The sequence below is a fragment of the Rhinoraja longicauda genome, chromosome 8 (assembly GCF_053455715.1).
Source record: "Rhinoraja longicauda isolate Sanriku21f chromosome 8, sRhiLon1.1, whole genome shotgun sequence".
In the NCBI taxonomy this organism is placed as follows: domain Eukaryota; kingdom Metazoa; phylum Chordata; class Chondrichthyes; order Rajiformes; family Arhynchobatidae; genus Rhinoraja; species Rhinoraja longicauda.
The window spans coordinates 23,951,199-23,977,282 of record NC_135960.1 but is presented as its reverse complement, the minus strand read 5'-3'; the positions used below and the strand labels follow the sequence as shown (position 1 = coordinate 23,977,282).

The 26,084-nt window shown below is 39.0% G+C and overlaps 1 protein-coding gene across 4 annotated transcripts; it reads left to right on the top strand.

Moving 5' to 3' along the window:
- The first annotated feature begins 77 nt into the window (after positions 1 to 77).
- On the top strand, positions 78 to 23,418 carry LOC144595778 (cyclin-T2-like). 4 transcript variants are annotated; one of them, XM_078403414.1, is made up of 10 exons: positions 78 to 284; positions 2,573 to 2,654; positions 13,963 to 14,091; positions 14,366 to 14,426; positions 18,452 to 18,514; positions 18,678 to 18,723; positions 20,022 to 20,185; positions 21,186 to 21,256; positions 21,347 to 22,484; positions 22,607 to 22,790. In XM_078403414.1, the coding sequence occupies exons 1-10, from the start codon at positions 130 to 132 to the stop codon at positions 22,645 to 22,647; spliced, it is 1,950 nt and encodes a 649-aa protein (XP_078259540.1). In that variant the 5' UTR covers positions 78 to 129; the 3' UTR covers positions 22,648 to 22,790. The 4 variants fall into 4 exon arrangements, 3 of the variants coding, with proteins under 3 accessions (XP_078259540.1, XP_078259538.1, XP_078259541.1); XM_078403412.1 differs by having other exon boundaries at positions 21,347 to 23,418; XM_078403415.1 differs by lacking the exons at positions 78 to 284; positions 2,573 to 2,654 and adding an exon at positions 16,067 to 16,143 and having other exon boundaries at positions 14,028 to 14,091; positions 21,347 to 23,418.
- Positions 23,419 to 26,084: the final 2,666 nt, after the last annotated feature.

The following is a 26,084-nucleotide window of genomic DNA, read 5'->3' as shown; positions in this document are numbered from 1 at the left end:
GCGAGCCAGGGGCTTGTGTCGTCACGTCCTGTCATTGTGTACGCGCAGGGCCGGGCGGAGGGCGGAGGGCGGGGGGGCGGTGCGCGTGCGCGCGGCGCGGCGCTGGGAGTTGGTCCGGGTGTCGGGTAAATGGCAGCTTCAGCCGCATCGTCGAAATGGTACTTCACTCGCGAGCAGCTGGAGAGCACGCCGTCGCGGCGGTGCGGGATCGACACCGACAAGGAGCTGTCGTACCGCCAGCAGGCCGCCAACCTTGTTCAGGACATGGGACAGCGATTGAATGTGTATCCTTGTCGTTCTTGTCTTTGAACGTTTTCCGAGAAATGTGGCGCGGGGGCAGCGGGCGTGAGGCGAGGCCTGGCCTGTCTGACATGGCGGCGCCTGGCGGGCCCGGCGACTCGGATGAAGGTGGTCGAGAGAGCAGTTGTTTGGCTACGTCCGCTGCAAACTCAACCCTTGTTAGGCAGTTAGATCTACAGGGAAACTGTCCTTGCTTTAAAACGGGACCCGGGCCGCGTCCGGCGCGCTGTAGTCGGCTTCTACTTTATTTTGGCGGCACCTTTTTTCATTGCGGTTTCCTGCTGAAGAGGCGCATCCTTTACCTTGGGTTTATTTTGGCTGATTTAATACCCCTTGAAATTTAGCTTGTTAGTTTATTTTCATCTTTCAAATCGCCAACTGCGGAAAAATACGCGGAGAGGCCTACAGTGTGGATCTAGAACAGGTGGTGCAACAAGGCACAAAAGACAACATGGCTGCCGAGTCAGACCGGCAATAATTATGTTAACGACGCCATTGCTTTAAAGTGATTCAGCCTGATGAATTTGAGAGTAACCTACTCGAGTTCGCTCAGTCTTGAATTTGTAGAATTGTTTAAATGCGTCAAATACTGTTATACGCAGAGCTTATAATAAAACGAACTGCTGGAAGTTGTAGGTTGTGTGGCATGGGGGGGGGTGGGGTGAGGAGAAAGTTAATGGTTCAAGATTGTGGCCTTGTATCTTTAGTGCTGAAACTGTTTCTGATGAAAGTCTAATGACTTGCATTTTTAATTCAATTCTCTTCACAGACGCTGCATGATCTATACAACACGAATTGTGTTCAGTGTTTAGTTTGTTTCCAGCAAGTGTGATTTGCTTTATGGTTTATTTGGTGAAAACGTTATTTTCCCCCTTAGTGCTGCTGATTCAGATGGCATAAACTGCAAATGGTTTAAGCTTCATGATAATCTGCTTTATTTCTTTTGCAATTTGCTAATGTCAGAGCGTGAATTTGCAGTAAGACCCCGGTCTTTACATTAATGACACGCAATGGAGCTTTTTTCGATTTGGTGAATTGGAGGGTAACTTTGATTTCCATCTACCTTTTGCACGTGTAAGATTGGTGCATATCTATGTATCATTAGGCATATTATATCCATTATATTTTGTATATGAAATGATGTGGAGTAATATAATACAGAAATAGTCCTGTCCTGACACTTTTACAGGAAATAATCTTGTACCGCTTTCTATTCTGCAAAACCCTTCATCCAACCTGCGGTTAAAGGAATAAGAAAAGATAATGTTGTGGTTACTGATTTAGTTTGTGAGCTGTAATCTTTACTGACCATGTTTTATGTAATTGGCCATTATAATTTGGAGGCATGTCCATGTACATGACTCTTTTTTTTATCTAAAACAGTATACAAACCTTTTTTAAAGTGACACATTAACTATTTGGTCCACTTGAAGATTCAGTCTTGACCCAGTTCTTGATAATTCTGCTAGTTTCATGGCTGTCATTTGCACTTATGTGCCCTTTTTACTTTAATGCAGCATTTATCTGCATTTCATTTCCACTAATCATTTTTAAACCATTTTGGCTGGCTGATTTATTTTGCGATATTTGGATATTGGGTTCAATCTCCATTCATGTATGAAGTTTGCACAGGAGTCATGCAAATGCAAAAAATGACGTCGGTGCATTCCTATTGACGTGCTACTACAGTGATTTTGTTTTAGTCATGTATTTCATGACCAAATAGCTGCATATAGGTCTGGCACCTCTCCAATTTCTTTTCCATTTTCTTTACTAAAGAAATCCATATTGGATGTGAATTCAATGTAGGATGAGCTTTAGTATCAAGTTATGACTTGCAATTTAGACTCGACCAATGATTGATTTTTATTTTTGGCACAGGCGGTTTCACAGGGACGTTTCTTTTTGCCATTAAGTAATTGCAGGGGGTGTGGTTCCATTCCATAAATTATCTAACAAGATGCGAAGCAGCAGTAATTTGAATAGACTAGGCCCTCATAAATGTATTTGAATCTTATTGTATTTCAAAGAAATAGATCAAATCAGTTATATCAGGGTATGTTTAGGATTGTAGGTGATATATTCTCATCACTGAAGTGTAAATTAGATATTCGGGATTTCAAAATATTTTTCTAATAATTGTGTCCATTATGTTGAGTTCTGCTAGTCTGAATATCCAGTATCTTTTAATTTCATTATCGATTTCACTGAATTTTTAAGCAGAATTTTAATAATTTTTATTGCAGCACACTTTCCTTGACACATGTTTTAGCTCTCAATTAACCATCAATACTGCAATTGTTTATATGCACAGATTTTATATGCAACATTCTTTCACAAGATTTCATAGAAATGTAAGTGTTTTTAATTTTCTTTTACTTTTGTACAAGTTGTAGTTTTAATTATCGGCTGAATGTTCAATAATTTAGAGAAAGCTTGATGGGTTTAATTGCATTTAGTTTTGTAGATCATATGTTGACTGCAATTTGTCAATTTTAAAATTCTTCATGTTGTCTAACAGCAATATTTAAGCATATTTTTATGTTCTTGTGGCATATATTTTATCCATTGAATAATTTTATGATTTATAATATATTTTCCCAAAATATTCTGATTTGTGGAATCATCGGCCCCATATAAGGAGTCAATTTGGTGTTACTGAGGTTTTAAAAGTTTATTCAAATTTTCTCGTTTTTGAGACTCGTGAATCAACTAATGATTAGAGCTTTTTAAATTGCTGAGCAGTATGTGATTGAGTAAATGCTTACAAATGACCAACATAACTGCTGCCAAGTGAATTCATAGATTTGAAGCTACTCCAGCAAAGTTTCACCACCAGGCATCAATTTACATACGATTTTATGAACAGATTACCATTACTTGACAGTTTGTCATGCAGGTTTTTCCACACATAAATTTTTGAGCAGAAAAGATTTTTATGCAATCTTATTTCCAAACAGAAATTCCTAACAGAATCCTTCTGTTCTATTTTGTGCATTACAGATTGTATTTACATATATTAAATATTTTCTGGCTACGTTATCTTGCAAGTAGATAGCAAATGAGTAGAAGTACTGAAACCACTTTGATGTAGGTTAAAATGATTTTTAAAAAATACCAAGTATGAGTGAAAGCGCAAGGATTATACTTTATGTACTTTAAATCCAAGGAAAGTAAATATTAGTGGCCTTCGAAGCACTTTGAAACAGTTCAGTGTGGTTGGGTGTTGTACAGTCCAGCTATTTTGCACTGGGAAATTAATGCCCAAGATTATTGCTTGTGAACAGCTTTGTGTACAAGTATTTGCTGGAATCTGTCAAAAATCAAAAGCTTTCAAGCCAAGATTAAATTTTCCTTTAAGTTGTAAATCTAAAAATAACCATTTATAAAATGTTGCTTTCCTTTCATTCAGCAATTGATTTATTTAATTTATTTGATTGATGCTGGTGTGCTGCTACAAAATCTAGGCAGGGAGCTGGACACAAGTTTCTGCTGAGTACTGTGACTATGTTCCAACATAGCACTGATGTCATGCTGGAACATTTGGCCCAATACTTAATTAAAAGTGGTGGTGCTGTAAATCAAAATCCAGTGGTTTTGGAAATCACTGGATTTTGTAAAATCTACAGAATCCTTACCTGTCCCCCTCGCTGCATTTCAAACTATCCAAGCAGAATAATCAGTTTTGTGCCACTTTATATGTCTTGTATATTGATATATTACACCAATAAAATGGGACCTTGAGTTGAGATTTTCTCCTTTGGAAATTAAAGATGATCTGATGACATTCCCCAGATCTGTTCTGCATAACACGCATGAATTAGGAGCAGGAGTAAGCCACTTGGCCCATCGACCATGCTGAATAATTTAATGATCATGACTAATCTAGTTATTATCTCAGTTCCACATTCTGATCTACCTATGATAACCATTCACCCTTTTGGCAAATATGTGTCTTATAGTATTCAAAAATTCAATTTTTACTGCCCTTTGAGAATGAGAGCTCTAAAGCCTTGCTGCTCTCAAAGAAAATGTTATTACCTTAAATGGTTGACCTCTTGTGTTTAAACAGTGGTTTCGATTGTTACCACATTCACCTGATCAAGATCTCACAAACTTGCATTTTAATGAAGTCTCTTTTCATCTAAACTCCAGTAAACTCAAGCTTACTATACCAATGTTTCTCCATAAGATAAGTGGTAACTTTTCTGAGCTGCTTCTAATGCATTCGCAACCTCAAATAAGTATGACCAGTAGACGAGGTGCGGTCCGTCAAGCCCTAAATGGCTGAAGCATAATAAATGAATGAATGAATAAGTTTATTGGCCAAGTATGTGCTTATACAAGGAATGTGTCTTGGTGCTCCGCTCACAAATGACAACACAAACATACAGTTAACAATTGAGAATAAAGCATAAACACATCAAAACAATAAGGATACAACATTACGGTCTAAACATGTGGATGAAAATAAACCAGAGCAAAAAAGGAACTACAGACTTTGGTTATTGAGTAGAACTACCACTCGTGGAAAATAAAGCTATTTTTATGTCTGGCTATGGCTGCTTTGACAATCCGGAGTCATCTTCCAGAGGGAAGTGCTTCAAAGAGTTTGTGGCCAGGGTGAGAGGGGTTAGAGGTGATATTGCCCGCTCGCTTCCTGGCCCTTGCAGTGTACAGTTCATCAAATGATTGAAGGCCAACAACCTTCTCAGCTGTGCGAACGATCCGTTGCAACCTCCGGATGTCGTGCTTGGTGGCTGAGCCAAACCAGACCACGATGGAGAAGGTGAGGACGGACTCGATAGCAGTATAGAATTGGCAGATTGTGTTTCCTCAGCTGCTGCAGGAGGTACATCCTCTGTTGGGCCTTTTTGACTGGAGTTGATGGTGGCCCCTCATTTAAGGTCCCTGGAGATGATGGTTCCAAGGTACTTAAATGACTCCACAGATGTGACTGGTGTTGTTGATATGGGGGGGGGGGGCTCTTCGAAAGTCTACAATTAGTTCCACTGTCTTAAGAGCATTGAGTTCCAGGTTGTTGCGATGGCACCAGGACGCCAGCTGTATTACTTCCCCTCTGCGTCATCCATCGATCTATTGGCCCTGTATGCAAACTGCAGGGGGTCCAGCAGGGAGTTTGTGATGTTTTTCAGCTGGGCCAGCACAAGCCTTTCAACGGTCTTCATGACTACAAAGTGCGACAGGCCTGTAGTCATTAAGACCAGTGATCCTTGTCTTTTTGGGTACAGGGAAAATGGTGTAGACCTTAAAGCAAGCAGGGACAGTGCAGGTTTGCAGGGACTGGTTGAAAATGTCTGCGTAGATCGGTGGTGCAAGTTGTTTGGCACAGAGCTTGAGGGTAGAGGGGGAAACATTGTCAGGTCCTGGAGTTTTCCGGCTTTCTGTTTCCTGAATAGCCTCTCCACCTCTGCAATTTCTATTGTTAAACTGGAGTCAGTCTGTGAAGATGTGCAAATTGGTGATTGCAGAGGGGCCACTCTTTGCAAATTTGAGTAAGTCTGAGTAGGTGTGAATTGCTGTTTGGAGAGGAGTGGGTGGGGAAGGGTCCAATCTTTGCAAACTTGAGTGAGTCTGAGTACTTCAGAAGTACTTCTGAACTTGAGTAAGTCTGAGTACTCCAAAGACGTACAGGTATGTAGGTTAATTGGCTGGGTAAATGTAAAAATTGTCCCTAGTGGGTGTAGGATAGTGTTAATGTGCGGGGATCGCTGGGCGGCACGGACTTGGTGGGCCGAAAAGGCCTGTTTCCGGCTGTATATATATGATATATGATATATGATATATATGATATATATGATGATGGGGGGGGGGGGGGGGGGTGGGTGGGATCCCAGGATTGTGTTTGTTTCTCGAGCCTGCATTAAAATTTGTTCAGATCATTGGTCAGCCGACGATTGTCCAGGGGGGGAGGGTTCCTCTTGTAGCTGGTGATTTCTTGCAAACCCTTCCAAACTGAAGAAGCGTCATTAGCTGAGAACTTGTTTCTCAGAGTATCTTTCCTTGGCAGCTCTGATTCCTCTTCTCAGCTTGTACTTGGCCTGCTTGTAGAGGTCTGTATCCCCGCTCCTGTAGGCCTCATCTTTTGACTGGCGGAGCTGTCTGAGTTCTGCTGTGAACCAGGGCTCGTGGTTGAACCAGATCCGGGTCTTTGTGGGAATGCAACTGTCCTCGCAAAAGCTGACGTAGGATGTCAGTGTCTGTGTACCCATCAAGGCTTGTGATTGCTTCCCTGAACACATTCCAATCAGTGCAGTCAAAGCAGGACTGTAGTTTTTCAATACCCTCGCTCGTCCACCTTTTCGTTGTTCTAACCACAGGTTTAGCAGATTTTAGTTTCTGCCTGTAGGTTGGAATAAGGTGAACTAACCGATGATCGGAGAGACCCAGCGCCGCCCAAGGAACAGAGCGACATGCTTTCTTGATTGAAGTGTAGCAGTGATCAAGTGTCCTCTCCCCTCTGGTGGGGCAAGTAACATGAAGTCTGCACTTTGGGAGGTCACGACTGAGGTTGGCCTTGTTAAAGTCCCCCAAAACAATGACCATGGAGGCAGTCACTCTCTACCCGCAATACCTGGCCAGCGAGTTGCGTTTGTGCCTCACTTTCGCAGGCTTGGGGGGGGGGGGGGGGGAGGGGGGGTAAACTCCAGCGAGAATAAAAGAGGTAAATTCCCACGGAGAATAAAAGGGGTTGCAGTTGATAAAGATTCTAGATTGGGGAAACAATTTAGACAGTGTGTCGTGATGTTGCTGCACCAGTTCTGGTTAGTGTAGAAGCATATTCTACCTCTTGATTTTCCCACTGCCTCTGCATCGTGGTCCACTCTGTGTAGTTGAAAGCCAGGTAGTTTTAATCTCCCCGCGTTTGTTTATTGCTAGGAAATTGAAAGCAATGACATTCTGTTACCTTTCCTAATTGCTTGCTATATCTGCATATGAGCTTTTTGCAAATCATAGTTATACAGCACAGAAAAGGGCCAGCACAACTCATCTATGCCGACCACGATGCCCATCAAAGCTAGCCCGATTCGACTCATTTCCCTCAACTTTTTCTATCCATGTATCTATCCAGACGTCTTTAAAATAGTGTTATCGTATCTGCCTCAGCCATTTCCTCTGGCAGCTCATTGCATTTACCTACCACTCACTGTATGAAAACAGTTGCCCCTTGGGTTCTTATTAAATCTTTCCCCGCTCGCCTTAAACATGGTGTCTAGTTCTTGATTGTGCCATCCCTGGGAAATAGACTGGGAAATTATGAAATCATAATCCCTCTGCATGTCAGACACCAGCAGTCCCTTAGCATTCTATAATGTACATTTTCTTTCCAGAATGGAGATCACATTTCATGGATCACGGCCACTCAAGTTATTGTTCGTTTTGTTGCCGTCTTATATTGTCATCACCAAGGTGGCATCGTTTTTCTCCAGTTGACTGTTGTTATGCACAGATGTTGAACTGCTTTATATGTTAAGTATATGTTGCTATTCCTTGGCCTGCAAATTACTTTTCAGTGTATTTTGAACACATTTGTATGTGGTGGTCCTTCCAACTGAAGCAAGTTTCTTTTTTTCCTTCCAAACTGACAGAAATTGAAAGTTAGCTTTAACATTTGGGATATGCAATTTTTGTTGATTCATTCTGGTATCGTCTTGACATTTTCCTACCTATGAACTGGTGCAATGCACTTTCATGTTTTTCATTTGTAAACTTAACACAGGACTTGACATACGATTTGTTCTTGGGGAGACTCTTCGGATCAAATTGGCTTCCCTTAATTCATTTTGGGACTGTCTATTCAAATTTATTGAAATATATTGTGGCCAAGAAAGAAAGGAATCCAGATTGTCAATCGGTTGATTACTTTTTATACGTCACTGGCTCAGTAGGAATTCCATGAGTTGTGTTTATTGCTGAATTATCCAGTTACAGACTCTATTGGTGCAAAACCAAAGGTTCCAAAGATTCAACCACCAATAGAAAATCCACTGTTAATATGGATTTTGCTGCATCATATGCAATGCACTCTTTGTAGTCATGGTTTGAGGGAATCTGATGATTTCATGGTCCGATAAACTATCGATGATCACTACCGTGCGAAGAAGCTTTTGTTTAACTCATGAAACTCTACTGTATGCCATCTTCTGCTTAAGTTGCATTATCCTTGTGCATGTGTAGTATTTTTCTGAAGAGTCTTGGAGTCATGCAGAATGTTGCATGGATTCCTGGGGAAGGATAGTTCGGCTGCACGAATAGACACCGCTATCAGAGATAGCTCTGCTCTTTGACAGGTGGGGTTTTCCAGTGATGGACATCACTTTTCAGATTAGAGCCTTATTCAGGTGTGGACAGTCAAAGACAGTTGACAGGCAGTGACTAGTGGGGTACCGCAAGGCTCGGTGCTAGGACCGCAGCTATTTACAATATACATTAATGACTTGGATGAAGGGATTAAAAGTAACATTAGCAAATTTGCAGACGACACAAAGCTGGGTGGCAGTGTGAACTGTGAGGAGGATGCTATGAGGATGCAGGGTGACTTGGACAGGTTGTGTGAGATGGCAGATGCAGTTTAATGTGGATAAATGTGAGGTTATCCACTTTGGTGGTAAGAACAGGAAGGCAGATTATTATCTGAATGGTGTCAAGTTTGGAAATGGGGAAGTACAAAGAGATCTGGGTGTCCCTGTTCATCAGTCACTTAAAGTTAGCATGCAGGTACAGCAGGCAGTGAAGAAAGCTAATGACATGTTGTCATTTATGACAGGAGGCGTTGAGTATAGGAGCAAAGAGGTCCTTCTGCAGTTGTACAGGGCCCTAGTGAGACTGCGCCTGGAGTACTGTGTGCAGTTTTGGCCTCCAAATTTGAGGAGGGACATTCTTGCTATTGAGGGAGTGCAGCGTAGGTTCACTAGGTTAATTCCTGGAATGGCGGGACAGTTGTATGTTGAAAGACTTGAGCGACTAGGCTTGTATACACTGGAATTTAGAAGGATGAGAGGGGATCTTATTGAAACATATAAGATTATTAAGGGATTGGACACGCTAGAGGCAGGAAACATTTTCCCACTGTTGGTGGAGTCCAGAACCAGGGGCCACAGTTTAAGAATAAGGGGTAGGCCATTTAGAACAGAGATGAGGAAAAACATTTTCACTCAGAGTTGTAAATCTGTGGAATTCTCTGCCTCAGAAGGCAGTGGAGGCCAATTCTCTGGATGCTTTCAAGAGAGAGCTGGATAGAACTCTTAATGATAGCGGAGTCAAGGGGTATGGGGAGAAGGCAGGAACGGGGTGCTGATTGTGAATGATCAGCCATGATCACATTGAAGCTGGCTCGAAGGGCCGAATGGCCTACTCCTGCACCTATTTCTATAGAATGAGAATTTGTTGGAACACTTCATTTGCTTATCTTGCACTCAAGATAATGTTGGGAGAAATTAGAAGGCAGTTATCGTAGCATCACAAACAGCCAAAAACCTTTGGGTATGGCTGATTGCCATTTTATCCTTCCAGTTGGCACACACAAAATTTGTGATTAAGAAGCTAAATTTGGCATTGTTCTTTGAATGCCGCACTTAAGAGCTTGCCTTTTGAATGCCAACCTTCTAATTGTACAAGATAATCCTCCTTTGTTATTGGATACTGTAGAATTTGAAAATGCTGCTTCAAAAAGCTAGTGACAAATGAGGACGTTTGTTTTGGAATCATGGCTGGAATATATAAGACTTTGTATTCAAACTGGAATTGAAACTAATTCAAGATATTGCACCTTGACGTTTTAAATGCACGTATAAACAGACATGATAAACACAACGCACACACATTTCATTTTGCTCGCATGCTGCAGTTAAATAACACGTGGAAATTAAGCTGGTCTGCAATGATTTTTGTCACCGTTTGGCATGGGTAGGGTGCAGCAGAAGTTGGGTTGTGGGGTGTTTTTTTGTTTTTTTTTACAAACTTCAACTTGTGAAAGGTTCCCCAATTCTATCAGTCAGGCCCTGGCCCGAAATGTCAACTGTCCTTTCCTCCATAGATACTGCAGTACACGCCGAGTTCCTCCTGCATTTTGTGTTTTGCTTGGGATTCCAGCATCAAGTCAAGTTTATTTGTGACATACGCATACAAGATACAATACAAAACAATACAATATATCTTTATTGTCATTGTACAGGGGTACAACGAGATTTGGAATGCGCCTCCCATACGATGTGCAGTGAAATGAAAGTGGCAATGCCTGTGGATTGTGCAAAAAAATTACAATTACAGCATAAAAATTAAAATTAATACAGAAAAAAAAATGTAGTCCCTGGAGATATAATGGTTAACAGTCCTGATGGCCTGTGGGACGAAACTCCGTCTCATCCTCTCCATTTTCACAGCATGACAGCGGAGGCGTTTGCCTGACCGTAGCAACTGGAACAGTCCGTTGCTGGGGTGGCAGGGGTCCCCCATAATCTTGCTTGCTCTCGATCTGCACCTCCTGATGTATAGGTCCCACAGGGGGGCGAGTGTAGTTCCCATGGTGCGTTCTGCCGAACGCACTACTCTCTGCAGGGCCTTCCTTTCCTGGGCAGAGCTGTTCCCAAACCAGATTGAGATGTTGCCAGACAGGATGCTCTCTACAGCCCCAGAGTAGAAGCATTGAAGGATCCTCAGAGACACTCTGAATTTCCTCAGCTGTCTGAGGTGGCAAAGGCGCTGCCTTGCCTTACCCACCAGTGCGGCAATGTGTTGTCCATGTCAGATCCTCTTTGATGTGGACTCCCAGGTATTTAAAGCTGCTCACCCTATCCACAGCAGACCCATTTATTTCCAATGGCGTGTATGTCCTTGGATGTTGAGCCCTTCTAAAGTCTATAATCAGCTCCTTAGTTTTTTTTAACATTCAAGAGGAGGCTAATGTCCCGACACCAGAGTGCCAGATCAGCCACCTCCTCCCGGTAGGCTTTCTCATTGTTGTCGGAGATCCGGCCCACCACCACAGTGTCATCAGCAAACTTGATGATGGAGTTTGAGCTGAACCTGGCCACAGTCATGTGTGTACAGGGAGTACAGTAGGGGGCTAAGGATGCAACCCTGGGGGGATTCTGTGTTCAGGGTGAGGGGGCTAGATGTAGGTTTTATTTTTATTCTACTTTTATTAAGTCCTGACTTAAAGGACTTGCATTTTGTAGAGAGCTATCACACAGCTTTGCAATGCTTCAAAGTGCTTCAAAACATGTATTAAGTGAACAGAACAAGAATTCACAGATTGAGATTGCAAGATCCTCTAATAGCATATCCAATATTTGAATGCGAAAGGTGTATTTGCTGTTCTGGTTACAACTTATTTATTTGCTAGGTGTTTGTCAATTGAATTTTATTTGAATGATATGACTCACTAAATAACGTGTATTAAACTCAATGAACTAGGGCAACATTCAATTTCCTTAAAATCTTCGGTAAATAGACTGAATGGAAACTAAAGAATTGTGCGGCAATGAATCGGGCCATTGATGGCACTGCCCTGAGCTGGTTCGCTTCGTACCTCAAAGATAGGAGTTTCGCCATCAACATAGGCAGTTATTCCTCTGCTCCAGCTAGCCTCTCCTGCGGAGTTCCACAAGGCTCCATCCTAGGCCCCATTCTCTTCTCTCTATACATGCTCCCCCTTGGCCAAATCATTCAAAGGCACGGCATTTCTTTCCACTGCTATGCCGATGACACTCAGCTTTACCTCCCCTTGAAACCCAACAACCAGTCAAATTTAAACAGCCTCTCACACTGCCTTGAGGACATAAAATGTTGGATGGCACAGAACTTCCTCCAATTAAATGAGAGCAAGTCTGAGGTCATCCTATTCGGCCCCCCCCGATTCCATCAAATTGATAACAGGCAGTCTTGGAAGTCTATCCTGCCTAGTCAAACCGCATGTCAAAAACCTCGGCATGGTATTTGACTCTGCATTAAAAGCCAGCTTCTTCCAACTTCGAACCATAGCTAAAATCAAACCTTTCCTCCAATTCGACGACACAGAAAAAATCATTCACGCTTTCATTTCCTCCCGCCTAGACTACTGCAACTCCCTATACACTGGGATCAGCCAATCTTCCCTGTCCCGCCTGCAACTGGTCCAAAACGCCGCAGCGAGACTCCTGACGGGTACCCGTAAAAGGGACCACATCACCCCGATTCTGGCCTCTCTCCACTGGCTCCCTGTACGGTACAGAATCAACTTCAAGCTCCTCCTATTCACGTATAAAGCCCTAAATGGACACTCCCCCCCCCTACATCAAAAATCTTCTAACCCCCCTCTCTAACTCCAGGTCCCTCAGGTCGGCCGACTTGGGGCTACTCACTATCCCGTGGTCTAGGCTTAAGCTCAGGGGTGACCGCACTTTTGCGGTTGCAGCTCCTAGACTGTGGAACAGCATCCCTCTCCCCATCAGAACTGCCCCCTCCATCGACTCCTTTAAGTCCAGGCTCAAAACCTATTTCTACTCCCTAGCGTTTGAGGCTCATTGAGGAGGCGCTGTGAACTGTTTGCGTGCTACTGTATGTTTCATTTTTTTTCCATTGGAACCTAATCAGATGTACAGCACTTTGGTCAACGTGGGTTGTTTTTAAATGTGCTATACAAATAAAATTGACTTGACTTGACATCAATGCTGTTCTTTTGGACCATCTACACTAATTCCAGTTGGTTGCATTGGTATAGTTCAATTGAAAATGATCAGAAAGTCCTGGTTTCTGTTTAGGTCTCTTTTTTGTGTGATCACCGCCTATTCCACTAATACGTAAGCTGCAATCGAATAATTTTAATCCTGATGTAAAAATGGTTTTTAGATATTGTTTGGCTTTAATGGGGAGGTTCCTGATAATTTATGCTGCCAAATTGAATGGTTGGTGGTATTTTCTCTGCTTTTAGGGTAGAAATAGGCAGCTCGAATTGTCTGATGCATCTTAATCGTCATTTGATTTTACAGTTGTACTGAAAGCCACTTTACAGATGTAGCTCTAAAGACCCTTCAGCCTGTTTCTGCACTACTTAGTTTTATTTTTTAATTTATGGAGGTGAAGTTATTGAATACTTTAGCTGGGAAATGCAAGTGCCTCCTTCCATTTTATTCCTTGTGTGGCTGAAAAAAATAACTTTTTCTGGGTAGATTTTGAAATTGACTTGTGGACATGGGTAAGTGTCTGAGCTTCACACTAATACTCCATTCCCAAAGCATTTGAGGTAGGCATTGTGGAATATCTTGATTTTGTTTATCAAAACATCGAGCATGTGTTTGCAATACTCATGACAAAGCAGTTTAAGTGCTTGGATTGCCCAATTTGAATTCATTTGGGCCTAAATTATGATGTCATCTAGAAAACCAATGCAACAATTAAACTTGCATTCTTTTAAGTACAGTTAGATGTTGTACATGTTAATAAGAACAGTGTGAAGCTCCACTAAAAATGTAAACCACCACATTGTGCAATATTGTGTTCTGTGTATTGCTTACCAATCTTTTTGAAATTATTTTTTTAGAAGGGTAATGCATTTGTTTAAATGCAGTAATATTTAGTGAATATATCACTTCAAATTACATTTTTGCTGATCCACTTAATGGTTTTTATTCAAGCATTTAACATCTGTTAAATTCTTCACAGGTAATTTCACCTGCTGCTTTGTTCTTGGCTGCAAAGGTAGAGGAACAGCCACGTAAACTTGAGCATGTCATAAAAGTAGTGCATGCATGCTTGAACCCTCAAGAGCCACCACTGGATGTTAAGAGTGAAGTAAGTTGTAAATAATATGTTAAATATATTTAGGAATTGTAATTTGGAATCTTTTTTTAAAATAGTGAGAAATGTACTTTTCTACATTTTTTGGTAGTACAAATTATCACTGCTTTAGTTCAGTTAAATCTAATATCAGCTTTGCAACATAATTGTTCTTTTACTATGTTGTAATTAGTAGGTTATTGCTTAAGCAACAGTATTCATTGTGAATTTGTTTGCTTTACATGACACTATGAAATCTGCTTTCTAATATTTATTTATTCAACTTTAGGCATACCTTCAGCAGGCCCAAGACCTAGTCATACTTGAAAGTATAATATTGCAAACCTTGGGTAAGTTTAAGCTTTGGCTAGATTGGAATAAAATTGTTCAATTCATAAGTGCTAGACCATGTTGAATGGTCTATTGAATTCCTTTTCATTTCATTTAAACGTCTCTTTGAGGGCTAATGATGACACAGAATTATATCTATTATCCAAGTGCAGTTTTTGAATTACTACACTATTTGGAGCAAACAATCAACTTTGTGCAGCAGAATTTACAAACGGGACATTTGTGCTAAACCTTTAGGTGTTTTATAAGGTGCAGACAGTTTTGCACATTGCCCAGGATTACGCTCTTGGAAAACTTGTGGGTGGTCTAGGAACATTAAACACGATGCATGAATGTGTTGCTGCTGAAAAATTAAATGTGACTTTGCTTTAATTGCATTTCATTTGGTGGTTTGAGACATCCAAACAAACTGGATAAATACAATCCTTTCCGTTCTTGTAACAATGGTAGTGGTGAAGCATTATTGTTTCTGTGCAGTTGGGATTCCCATAATAGTATTTGGAAATGTAGCCAAGAAGGGATGCAGGAATTGTGATTGATAATCGTTGGTATATTTGTCACCATGATGGCATTTCTATGATACTGCGTTGGATGTTCTTATTGGTAGAAGTCAAGTGATTGTGGTTTTGACAGCAAGGATGAGTTGATATAATATTCTTCACAAAGAGAACAAACATTTGTTCTGTGCTCATTCAAATTATTTCCAATAATATTTCCCAACAGTGTTTCATGATTTAATTTCCAGAGTTTGAATAGCTTGGAAGTATTTCATTGAAATGATAACTTCCGGGAATAGCATATTGGAATCGGATTCTGCGTCAGATATCTGAACAGAAGTTGTGCACTGTTGTAGGGAAATCCATGGTTTTGTTTGCTAGCAGAGTTGTATTGTTCTCTGAAGAAATCTTCCTGTAAAGTGAACTGGTGATTAATGTAAATTACCTCTTTAATACTGCATAGGCAAATTGTTATAATAGAATTTTAGGTTGGTTTTGAAGAAAACTTGGAATATTTTAATAGCTTGTTAATTTAGTTTCTGAAAATAACATCGTGGAATTGGTTAGAGATTTTTTCATTGTTATTTTTGCCATTGTCATCTATTTTCCAAACTGATTTGTCCTGGTTTATTTTTGTTGGAGATGCTGTTGCAAAGAGAAGGTTTCCAATCTCAAATAAATTCCAAGCCAGGAGCATGGAAAATGTCACCTATAGCCAGTGGTGGCTTCCTTTTGTGTAATTGTCAACATCTTGCATCCTATTAAGCCATGTTTCTGAAGATTCTAGTGATTATTTTTTCCTCATTTTTTAAATCCTACAGTCCCAATACTATTTACATTCTTAGCCTTTAAACTGATCATTTCAATGCATGAATTCTCAAATGTTTATCTTCTGTTGGTTATTTTCCCAATCTTTGAGGATGGATGGTAAAAGGTGACTTGCTCAAACTAAGTTGCTGCCCTGCCCCTGTTATTTTTCCACATTTTCCATCCCTTAATCCTTTTATTCTGTTTTGCTTCTTTCCTATATTTATCATTTTACTTGAGTTCTTCATTCTCTCCTTCATTTTCATTCCTTTACTGTGTTGTCATATTCCACTATTAAATAAGTACCTAAAAAATGCACATTTTTTTCTTTGCAGTGTAACATTCTGCGGAAAAGAGCATATTGGTGCTATTGAAGAAACATTGAGTTTTGTTTTAGAATACTACCTCGCAGGTTAACCAGCCATTTATTTAACAACTTGTAGCAAATATTTGCAGCCAAAAGTCCAGTTGATTACCCTAATTATCCACCAAATGGTATGTGGGTGGAAATATGCATTTATATTTTGAGAGGAGGTATATTTCCTTTTTTTTGATGCTACGTTTGATTTTTGCAGCAATTTATCTTTCCCGTTTAACTTGACTATCTTCTGGCTCCTTTCAGACTAGACCATAGCCTCGCATTTTTCCATGGAACTGATTAAATTATGAATGTAGACATTCTTTGTGCTCCAAAAGCTGAGATAATAGGGACTGTGTGTTTTGAGATTCAAGAGAATTACAGTTCTAACTAGTTATGCAGCTTTTGGAAGTTATATCTTTACTATTGCACTCAGATTGACGAATCAGATGTATTTTATATTGTGAAATTAAAGTTGAGATGAAATTCTCATACTTTTTAACATTTTGTGACAATTGATTATGCTTAGGTGATACTTCCAGTTTTGTGGACAATAAATACACCCATTGTCATTTGTATGATAATAGTAAGATGGCTGCATTGGTCTGCATTCTTTTAAATAACTGTACAATAATGTAATATTTTTTACCTTTCCTGGCTCTAGCAGTTCTAGTATGTGCACAAGATCAAAACTGCTTAGTGTTCAGTTTCTTCATTGAATCATAATTAGAATATCGTTTCAGTTCTGAAGTTTGCAGATATACACCATAGCAAAATATAATCTTGATTTCAGATTTTTAAGGGCCTCAATTTTTATTGACTCATAGAGTGATAGCGTGGAAACGGGCCCTTCGGCCCAACTTGCCCACACTGGCCAACGTGTCCCAGCTACACTAGTCCCACCTGCTTGCGCTTGGTCCATATCCCTTCAAGCCTGTCCTATCCATGTACCTGGCTAACTGTTTCTTAAACATTGGCCTCAACTATCTCATTTGACAGCTTGTTCCATCCCTTTGTGTGAAAAAATTACCCCTCAGATTCCTATTAAATCTTTTCCCCTTCACCGTGAACCTATGTCCTCTGGTCCTCGATTCATCTAGGACCTCAATTCATCTGGGCAAGAGACTCTGAACATCTACCCGATCTATTACCCTCATAATTTAATACACCTCTAAAACCCATGACTAATTAACAAAACAATGACAATGATTTTTGGGACTTGCCAATTGGCATATCTTTTGCAAATAGGACTAGCTATTGGTCTACATCTTGGTCCACATTGATGAGTTCAGCCAAATAACCTGTTTCTGTACTGTACGGCTCTTACGACAAAATCACCATGGATCTCAATGGTGTCATCTGCTCCCAATTCATTTGCAATACAAGAACACCTCGTCTTGCGCAAAACCACCTCAAAAATGTTAAGCTTGCTAGTTCACCTGGAATTGAAAGATGCTCCTTCAGTTCCTTTTGGAACTTCCACAATAATTTTCTGAAAAATGCATTCCTGGCACAATTTAACCTAGCATTGTAAATTAAGTGGGTTAGCTTCTTGATTAATAAAACTAATCTTTGCTATCATCAGTATGTCTGAATAGATGCTTTCTTGTGTAGTTGATTTACTCGCCAAAATAAGTCTCTTCCTGATATTTGGAAGACAAGATTGCGTATGTCGACTAGTTGTTTTGGTGATTATAGCTGTGGACTGCAAAACAATATCTTGCCAAAGAGTCCTCAACCAGTCAAATGTTGGAACTGCATGATAGCTGGAAAAGTAAGATAAAGGCCTCAAGTCTGAAGAAGGGTCTCGACCCAGAATGTCACCCATTCCTTCTTTCCAGGGATGTTACCTATCCTGCTGAGTTACTCCAGCTGTTTGTGTCAATCTCAAAAATTTGAAATTGATAACAGGCGCTTTCTTATTTCAAAGGTTATCTTGACTCTTAAGTTAATGCATGATAGTTTTAATAGGTTGACAACCCATAGAAAATATATATTCATCTGTAGGTATAACCCAAGTAATTAATTGTGCAATTTGATTAAAATCTGTTAAAAAAACCTTTGGAAGATTCTCTTAATTCAAATAATAGATTGAAAATTAAATTGTTTTATGGCTGCAATGCCCAAGTAAGATTATGTACAATGTGCCAATTTGTAAAATAATTGGTGTTTTTAACTGATTTACCTGAGTTTCAAACCCTTTTAAAATATTAAAGTGTCAAAAAAAAACCTGTCGTTCAATTATGTTAACATAGTCCCCAAAACACTTAAAAAAAATTGCCCCGTATTTACATTCCTCAAAATAAACTCCTCGTGTGGTGTATGAGACATTGCGATTGATTTAAATTGCTTATGTTTTCAGGTTTTGAGATTACAATTGAACACCCTCATACTGATGTGGTGAAATGTACCCAATTAGTGAGAGGTAAGTTGTTCTTGTAATATAGTCAGTGATTATCCAGAACTCTGTGTCTAAAGATTCATATTACATTGGTTACACTTACAGAATGTAATGAATGGTGACTAATGTATTTAATATTTTTACTTGGTTTTTCTTTCAGCTAATTCTGCTTTATTTTGTTTTACAGCAAGCAAGGATTTGGCACAGACTTCCTATTTCATGGCTACCAACAGGTTGTTATCCTGACCCTCTTTGTTGCACAGTTTCAGGCACACTATTTCTTCCCTTACTGCAGGGCCCTCTTATCAGTGTCCCAAGCCCTTGTTGCAACAGAGAAATGTCCCTTCATCTATAATGATGGTACCTCTCTGTTTGCAGTGCGGTGTACTGTACAAGGGTGTTTTGGACACTAAGGGGTTAAATGCACAATGAGAAGTGTAGTGGTGCTCTCTGATTACATTAACTCGATTCTGAGTGCATAACTCTAAAAATTGGTAGCCTGAATAGCAACTAAAGATTGCAAAGAGATAAACTTAACCTAGAATTCACAAGCATCATGGTAAGTATAAAAGTATTTAACATTTTTACACTTCTCGTTGAATTGCAGAATTTAATTTTTCCATTATTGACAATATTTTGTTTTCAGATTAAAGCATTACTATTCATTTTATGAGCTGCAAGTTGTTGGGTTGTACTTCCAGTTTGAGTGGAAATTATCCAGTGGGCCCCTAAAATTGGACAAACTAAAAGTAGGTAATAAACTAACATTGCTGGAGGTACCACTGTTGCCAAAATGTGTACTTTTAAATAACTGCTGCTCTTGGCAAAATAAATCAGCTTGATCATTGAAAGAAGATGCTCTCTTTATATCAATTGAAGTTGTATTGTTGACCCCATGTGCCCTGTATAACATGGTATGTCATTAATGTTAACTTCCAAAATGTAGTTCAGAGCACGTGGGTAAGACTGGATTTTTTTTAAAGGTTAAAAATACAATCGATTATTTACTTTGCTACTGACTGTAGGGGCTGGATTTTATCCATGTACTTTCAGAATGTTCAAGCAACTTGGTTTTATCAAAATCTCAAAAACTAATGAATAAACATATCAAACATAGTTATTGCAATAACTGAATTTCTGGTAGCAATGGTCTGTTTGGCAAAGAAGCTTTTGAGTGCAAAACAAAATGTTGCTAGGATTATTGTAATTATCAGACTTTAATACTTTGTCTTCCTTATGGCTAGTCTTTTGCCTTGCAAACATTCTGAAAACTGTTCGGAAAAGAACATGGAAAGTGATGAGAATTTTTCATTTCGCCAATGTATAATACATTCTCCTCCCATTATCTATTTGAAACATGTTCTTCAGTGCTCTATCTGAAGTAGCCCCATTTTCAGCTTTGTACTGGAAGTGTGACCCACCTTCTGCAGATCTTAATGTATGTCTTTTCACTCAGCAATTAAATAGCTTCCTGTTTTTGTCTCTTGTATTTTTTCCATGATCCACCAATCTTCAATATTCTCCACTTCAGTTTGCACCTGACAACATTTTGCTTGCAGTACAAACCTACCGTGATAGCATGCGTGTGTATTCATCTGGCTTGCAAGTGGTCCAACTGGGAGATACCTGTATCCACAGATGGGAAACACTGGTGGGAATATGTGGATCCATCTGTGACTCTGGAATTACTTGATGGTTAGTTGTAAATTGAAGGGAATTTGATGCAGATGTTATTTTGAAGAATTTATTTTGTAACACTGATCTTCGCAATGAGACACAGCATAGCAATGTAATGTAATTTTCTAATGTTTTTGTTGTTTTAAGAAGTATACTGAGCTGTCGTAATGCTTGATAATACTGCTTAAGTCTCCCTTCGCCACACTAGTCATCAACGATTGTGACTAGTAATCTGTATTCTATAACAAAGTTGGTTCAGAAGGAAAACCAGAGACATCAGACTACAAATGCTGAAGGAATGGCTGGCCTACTAGAATCTGTGGAGGGAAATGGACGGATGACGTTTCAGGTTTGGACCCTTCAGTCTAAAGAAAGGTCTCAACCCAGAAATATCGTCTGTCCACTCCACAGATGTACCTGCCATGCTGAGTCCCCGTTGCACTTTTTTTTTTTTTGTGGACAGAAGACCACCTTACTTTGGTGATGGTGTATTTTGTGCTGAATAAATCATTTTTTATCACTGTTATATATCCTTACGTTTCTAGCACATCCATGGAGAGGGGAACTAAAATATTAAATGTGACGTGAAGTTTTAGGAAATTATCCAAATTTCATAGTTGTTGGTATATGGAATGGAGGCATTTGAACTTCATCTCCTAATGGATTATACCCAATTACATGATAACTATTGGCACTTGTAAGAAACAATATTTGAAGCAATTGTCAAAACATTCTTCCCCTAAATTTCTTTAAGTACTGTCGTTCGTGTTAAAGTCCCATTTAAAAAAACAATGTTCACTGAAAGATAGATACCATACTTGCTTAATTTGCTATTACTTCACAATTTACTGAAAATTTAAGATTAGAAATGTTGGTTGGAAAGTTAAAAGAAACAACATTCCCTGGAAAACTTAAATGTGATTGTGGTAAGTTGGCAGTGATTTATGTTTATAGGTATATAATTTGTTGTAGTCAGACGTTTACATTAACTGACCATTATTTTACATTTTGTTTGCAGAGTTAACACATGAATTTCTACAAATACTAGAAAAAACACCAAGCAGATTGAAAAGGATACGAAACTGGCGGGTAAAACATAATTTGGTTTAATAATATTTGGGAATCTCCTTTCTAAGACTATTGTAAATACTAGTTTCCATTTTGATTTTCCTTTTATAGGCTAATCAAGCTGCAAAGAAACCAAAAGTAGATGGTCAACTAGCTGATAATATTCTTCCCGGTTCATCTGGGCCTCATGAATCGACGTGTTCTGTTGGTGGTGATCCTGCTTCAAGTTCAAGCTTTCCTAAATCAAATTCCACAACTGCTCTACCTGCATCATTGAACTCTGGTGGTATTTCAATTCCGCATGTCCCTGAAATGATGGCTACCACATCATTCAGTTCTACCTCCCAACAAGATTGGCCCCAACATCCACACCAGCATATGGATCAAGCTCATTCTCATAAACAAGAATCGTCTGCATCTGTCCACAAAAATGACATGGTCTGCATGCAGCAGCCAACTTCTGGACAGTTAACTCAAAGTCATCATCGATCAGAAAAGGGATCAGGGCATTCATCAAGTAAACATGAACATATTAAATCGGGTAATGGCAAACATCATGGTTTTCCTCTTCCAAATGTACCAGCACCTCAAAAATTAGCTTTGGACAGATATAGAGAGAAATTTGCTGCAGAGCTTGCAGTACAGAAACGCAAACTAGAAACACTGGAATCTGATGTGAAAGAGCAATATGCCTCTGCTGCTCAAGCCCTGGTAGAACAACAGAAAAAGCGTGTGCCCGCACAGCAGCAAATTCAACATAATAGCAATGCTGTGACTTCTCCAATTAAAATGAAAATTTCAATTTCCACAGAAAAATCAGAGAGGCATGCAGCGGATAAAAAGGAAAAGGGTTTACTTAAATTACGGATCCCCATCCCGCCCACAGAAAAGACTAAGGACGAACTAAAAATGAAAATTAAAGTTCCTTCTGAAAGACACAGCTCCTCAGATGAAAGCAGCGGTAAGAGCAAGCACACAAGTCCACATGCAGGGAAGGAGCACAAGGAGAAACGCAAGGACCATTCTTCTCATCATCATCATAGTAGCAGCCACAAACATTCGCATAGCAGCAGTAGTGGGAGTAGTAGACACGGTACTGAAGGGTCGAAAGGAGGAACTTTGCGGAGTCCCGTAGGTCTGAGCGGTGATGGCAGTTCCACTGCCTCCAGCTCTTCACGCAAGAGGGCGCACGCCAGTGATGCTTCTCACAACCACCATCCCAAAATGAGCAAAACCTCCAAGACTGCAGGTACTTCATCTAGCTCTTCTTCCTCTTCCTCTTCTTCTTCCTCCTCTGTGAAGCAGTATATATACCCTTACAACTTAATTCTTAACCTTCCCTCCTCCCCTCCTCCCACTGTCACATACCAGGTGGGCTATGGACAACTCAGCACCCTCATGAAACTGGATAGGAAACCTACAGAGGCCAACGGTCACAACGCCAATCCAGAATACAATGCAAACACCCAGCACAAGGACTACAAAGATACTTACGATATGCTGGAGTCACTCTTAAGTGCCCAAGGAGTGAATATGTAGCCGTAACTCGCAGCCTGTGTTTGAAGCTGGAATTCTTCATCTTTATCCAGCTGTGACGTATGTCATTGCTGCCACTGCTTCCATCGGATCTGAGCATTGCTTCCCATTCTTCACTTTCAAAAGGAGATTAGAGTAAGCATAAGCAGAGGTGAATGTTGAAAGGGTTGTGCTCTACGCATAGTATTATAATTGCAAATACTGTAACTTCTAGCATGAAATGTGCATATTTAATTTTGCCGATATTTCCGCAATTGAAAATTAAAGATGGCAGACTGCTGCTTGTGAAGGTTTAATGCCTAATGTGTTGTGCACACCAATGATGTGGCAGCTTATTGGTTTTGCGGTTGTCAAAGCCCTTGTTCATATTGCCACATGTTTCAAAGGAGTGCAATTTTTTTCAAATTTCATTTTTGTCCTTTTATTGTATGGTGATTTTGCATGTTTTTAGGGCAAAAGGGATGTAAAATTAACAATAGAAACAACTGTATTAGTTTACCAGAAAGTGGAGAAAAATGTACATACATTTTTGTATGTTTAGATGTACTATGAATACTCAGGTTTGGAGCTGCTTGTAAGTATAAAAGTTTTTAAAAAAAGAGAGGTTTACATATGACTGACTTTGCTATAAAGTGCATTTAACAATTTTCATGGCTTGTTGAAGTAATTTACCCAGACAGCGTGTTGTTTCTTGATTACATGGAGTTATTAATGTAACATTTGAAGATATTCAGGCTCGGGTAGGAGAGAGGACAAACCACGTGTGTGATAGCTGTATTTTTTTTAGCTTGGCTTTCTATAAATATTACTTTAAATCTACAGGGATCAAAGTGTCAATTGGCAACTTAAACTTTCCAGCTTTATGTTTGGATTATAAACTAAAAGGAACAAGTTATTGTTAATGCAATATTTTTCTTTTTCAGACATATATAAGTTTGCAGTCAACCACACACGTAAGCATCTTAAAAAGATATTATCTGACCTCTAGCCATTATAAGCACCAAAATAATATTGAAAATTGTATATCTCAATTACAGTAGCTACCAAAAACGCAGATTATTTTGTCTTTGTATGATGTGGAGGAAAATGCAAGGATAAAGTGCAAGATAATTTAGTGCTTCTAATGACAGTGGTTTGGGTCTTAAATGTTTGAGACTAAAGCATTCTTCAAGCTGTATTTGCAAGTTTAAAAAAAAATGCTGTCATTGGTCAGATATTACCTTTTTAACCAAAAAAATCTTAGTTGAATTCATCAATAAATGTGATAGTTATTCACATTGTTTCTGGTAGTTTTTCTTTGCTCAGGCATGTAAAGTACTGCTGTGCCACATCTTTCAAATAATAGAACTTATAGAAATTGAAGAATTATTTTAAGAATAGTTAAGTGGTTAACAAAACAGTGGCGTTTCTTTTTACTTAAACATTTAGTTGCAAATTCTCTGGTAAATTTCTATACAGTTTAAAATATATTTCCACATCTATATCCAAGTCCTTTGGAAATATTTCTGATTTATAGACGGGGAGATATCTGCTATTACTGCTATTTGACTACGGGACAAGTAGTGTGCGTGCCACATTCCTCTTTGGGTTGGGGAAGCACTTTTAAAATTATTTAATATTTTCATTGAGATCTGTGGCTCACTGCATACTGTACTGCTATGAAATTAGCCTGGGATGAAGTGAATATTTTTAAAATTAAGGTTTCATTGTTTCCTACTATTGTATTTAGCATCAGTACATTTAAGCTTTATAGTACTGAGGCAACGTTTTCCCTTTTCAATTTGTTTTGCTTTGTTACATAGTTTGATAATGCAGCATATATCTTAGCAGTAATTGATACAAAGATTCTCTCTTTATAATTTGTTTTGACTTCACAAACCATGTTACAGAATTGTTGCATTACTCTTACTCCTTTCTCCCTCGCAGGCACTAGTGTGCTTTTGCTTGTCTTGGTATATAGTTATATAATGTATTAAATTCAGAAACACAGACAAATGTAATGCAAAACTTTTGCTGTCTTCAAATTAAATAATATTTGAACTTTTAAAATTGTTTTAAAGTTACATCTTACTGGCTGTATTCTATTAGTCAACTAAGTCTGCACTTGCGTTTAAATGTTCACAGGATATTTTAACCTTTATTACCTGTTATTGGGTGCATCTGATGCTCCCCAACTTTACCAATTTTTAGATCATCGTCTGAAGGGAACACCTTCTCAGAGAAAATGAACACAATGTAAAAAGTAGGTCTGATACTGCAGCAGTCTTAATTCAAGAATACCTAAAATGGACTAATGAGTCAATCATGTTATGTCAAGATACATTACATTTTGTTTCCCCGTTACGATATTTGCATATAACAGTATGCAAGAACTTGCAGCTTCCACCCTGGTTGGGTGGTAGTTTACATTGGTTTTTTTAAATTAAGTTTAAGAATTTTTCACTCATTTCAATTACTAATTCCCATATTTGTACCAGTTTGGATACAAGTTAAGTCCTTCATTTTGCTTATTGGCGATCTTTTTGAAACTTGGTGTTGCATTACACTTGATTTGTGCATCATTCATTTTGTTAAAACTGATGTCTATCAAAAATCAAAACTTACAAGTTAGCACACAACTACATTGACAATGCAAATGAAAAGACCATTCAAATAAAACTTCAAATTATGACCTATTGTCCAAAGGAGGAATTAGTGCTTAAGATGATTATAAAGCTGCTATCTGAAGTTGCAGTTCTATTCATGATTAGAAAATAAAAGTGCTTTTTACAGTGCTTTACAATAAGTATGTGTTCGTATATTTCTTCAGCACCTTCATACTTTGTGGTTTGTTTGCGAAGAAGGTACATAATACAACTATTTGCAGATTTTAGAACCTTTAGGCGTTCTTAATTTTCATTGTACTATGTTTTCGTATCAACAATCTTGCAAAAACTCACAATCTGCAGTAAAACGTGATGCAATACTTAATTGTGGTTTATCCCTATTGTAAATTTCCTGAGGATGTATGCTTTACTTACAAATCAAATGAGTGGATTTCAGACTACCTAACTAACTTTTGTTTCCCGATTATAGATCATAAAATTAAGTTTAAACTTTTTGACATCCAGCATGGAAGCATTAAATGTTTTGAATTCTAAAACATTCAAATTGTACAATTATGCCACCTTTTTTTCCGTACGCTGAAATTAGTGCAAAAAGTTCATCTCCAATGTCATATGATACTGGGGCCACTCTTAAATAAATATTTGTCGAATAATATTTATCTTAATATTTTGTTAGTTTTCTCATGCTGGTCTAATTTCAACTGTAT

Bases quoted from the DNA above. Each gene is read 5' to 3' on its own strand.
- LOC144595778 (XM_078403412.1), top strand. From the start codon at position 130: ATGGCAGCTTCAGCCGCATCGTCGAAATGGTACTTCACTCGCGAGCAG. The intron at 14,092-14,365 runs GTAAGTTGTAAA...ATTCAACTTTAG, and splicing joins CACTGGATGTTAAGAGTGAA to GCATACCTTCAGCAGGCCCA. The intron at 18,515-18,677 runs GTAAGTTGTTCT...TTTGTTTTACAG, and splicing joins ATGTACCCAATTAGTGAGAG to CAAGCAAGGATTTGGCACAG.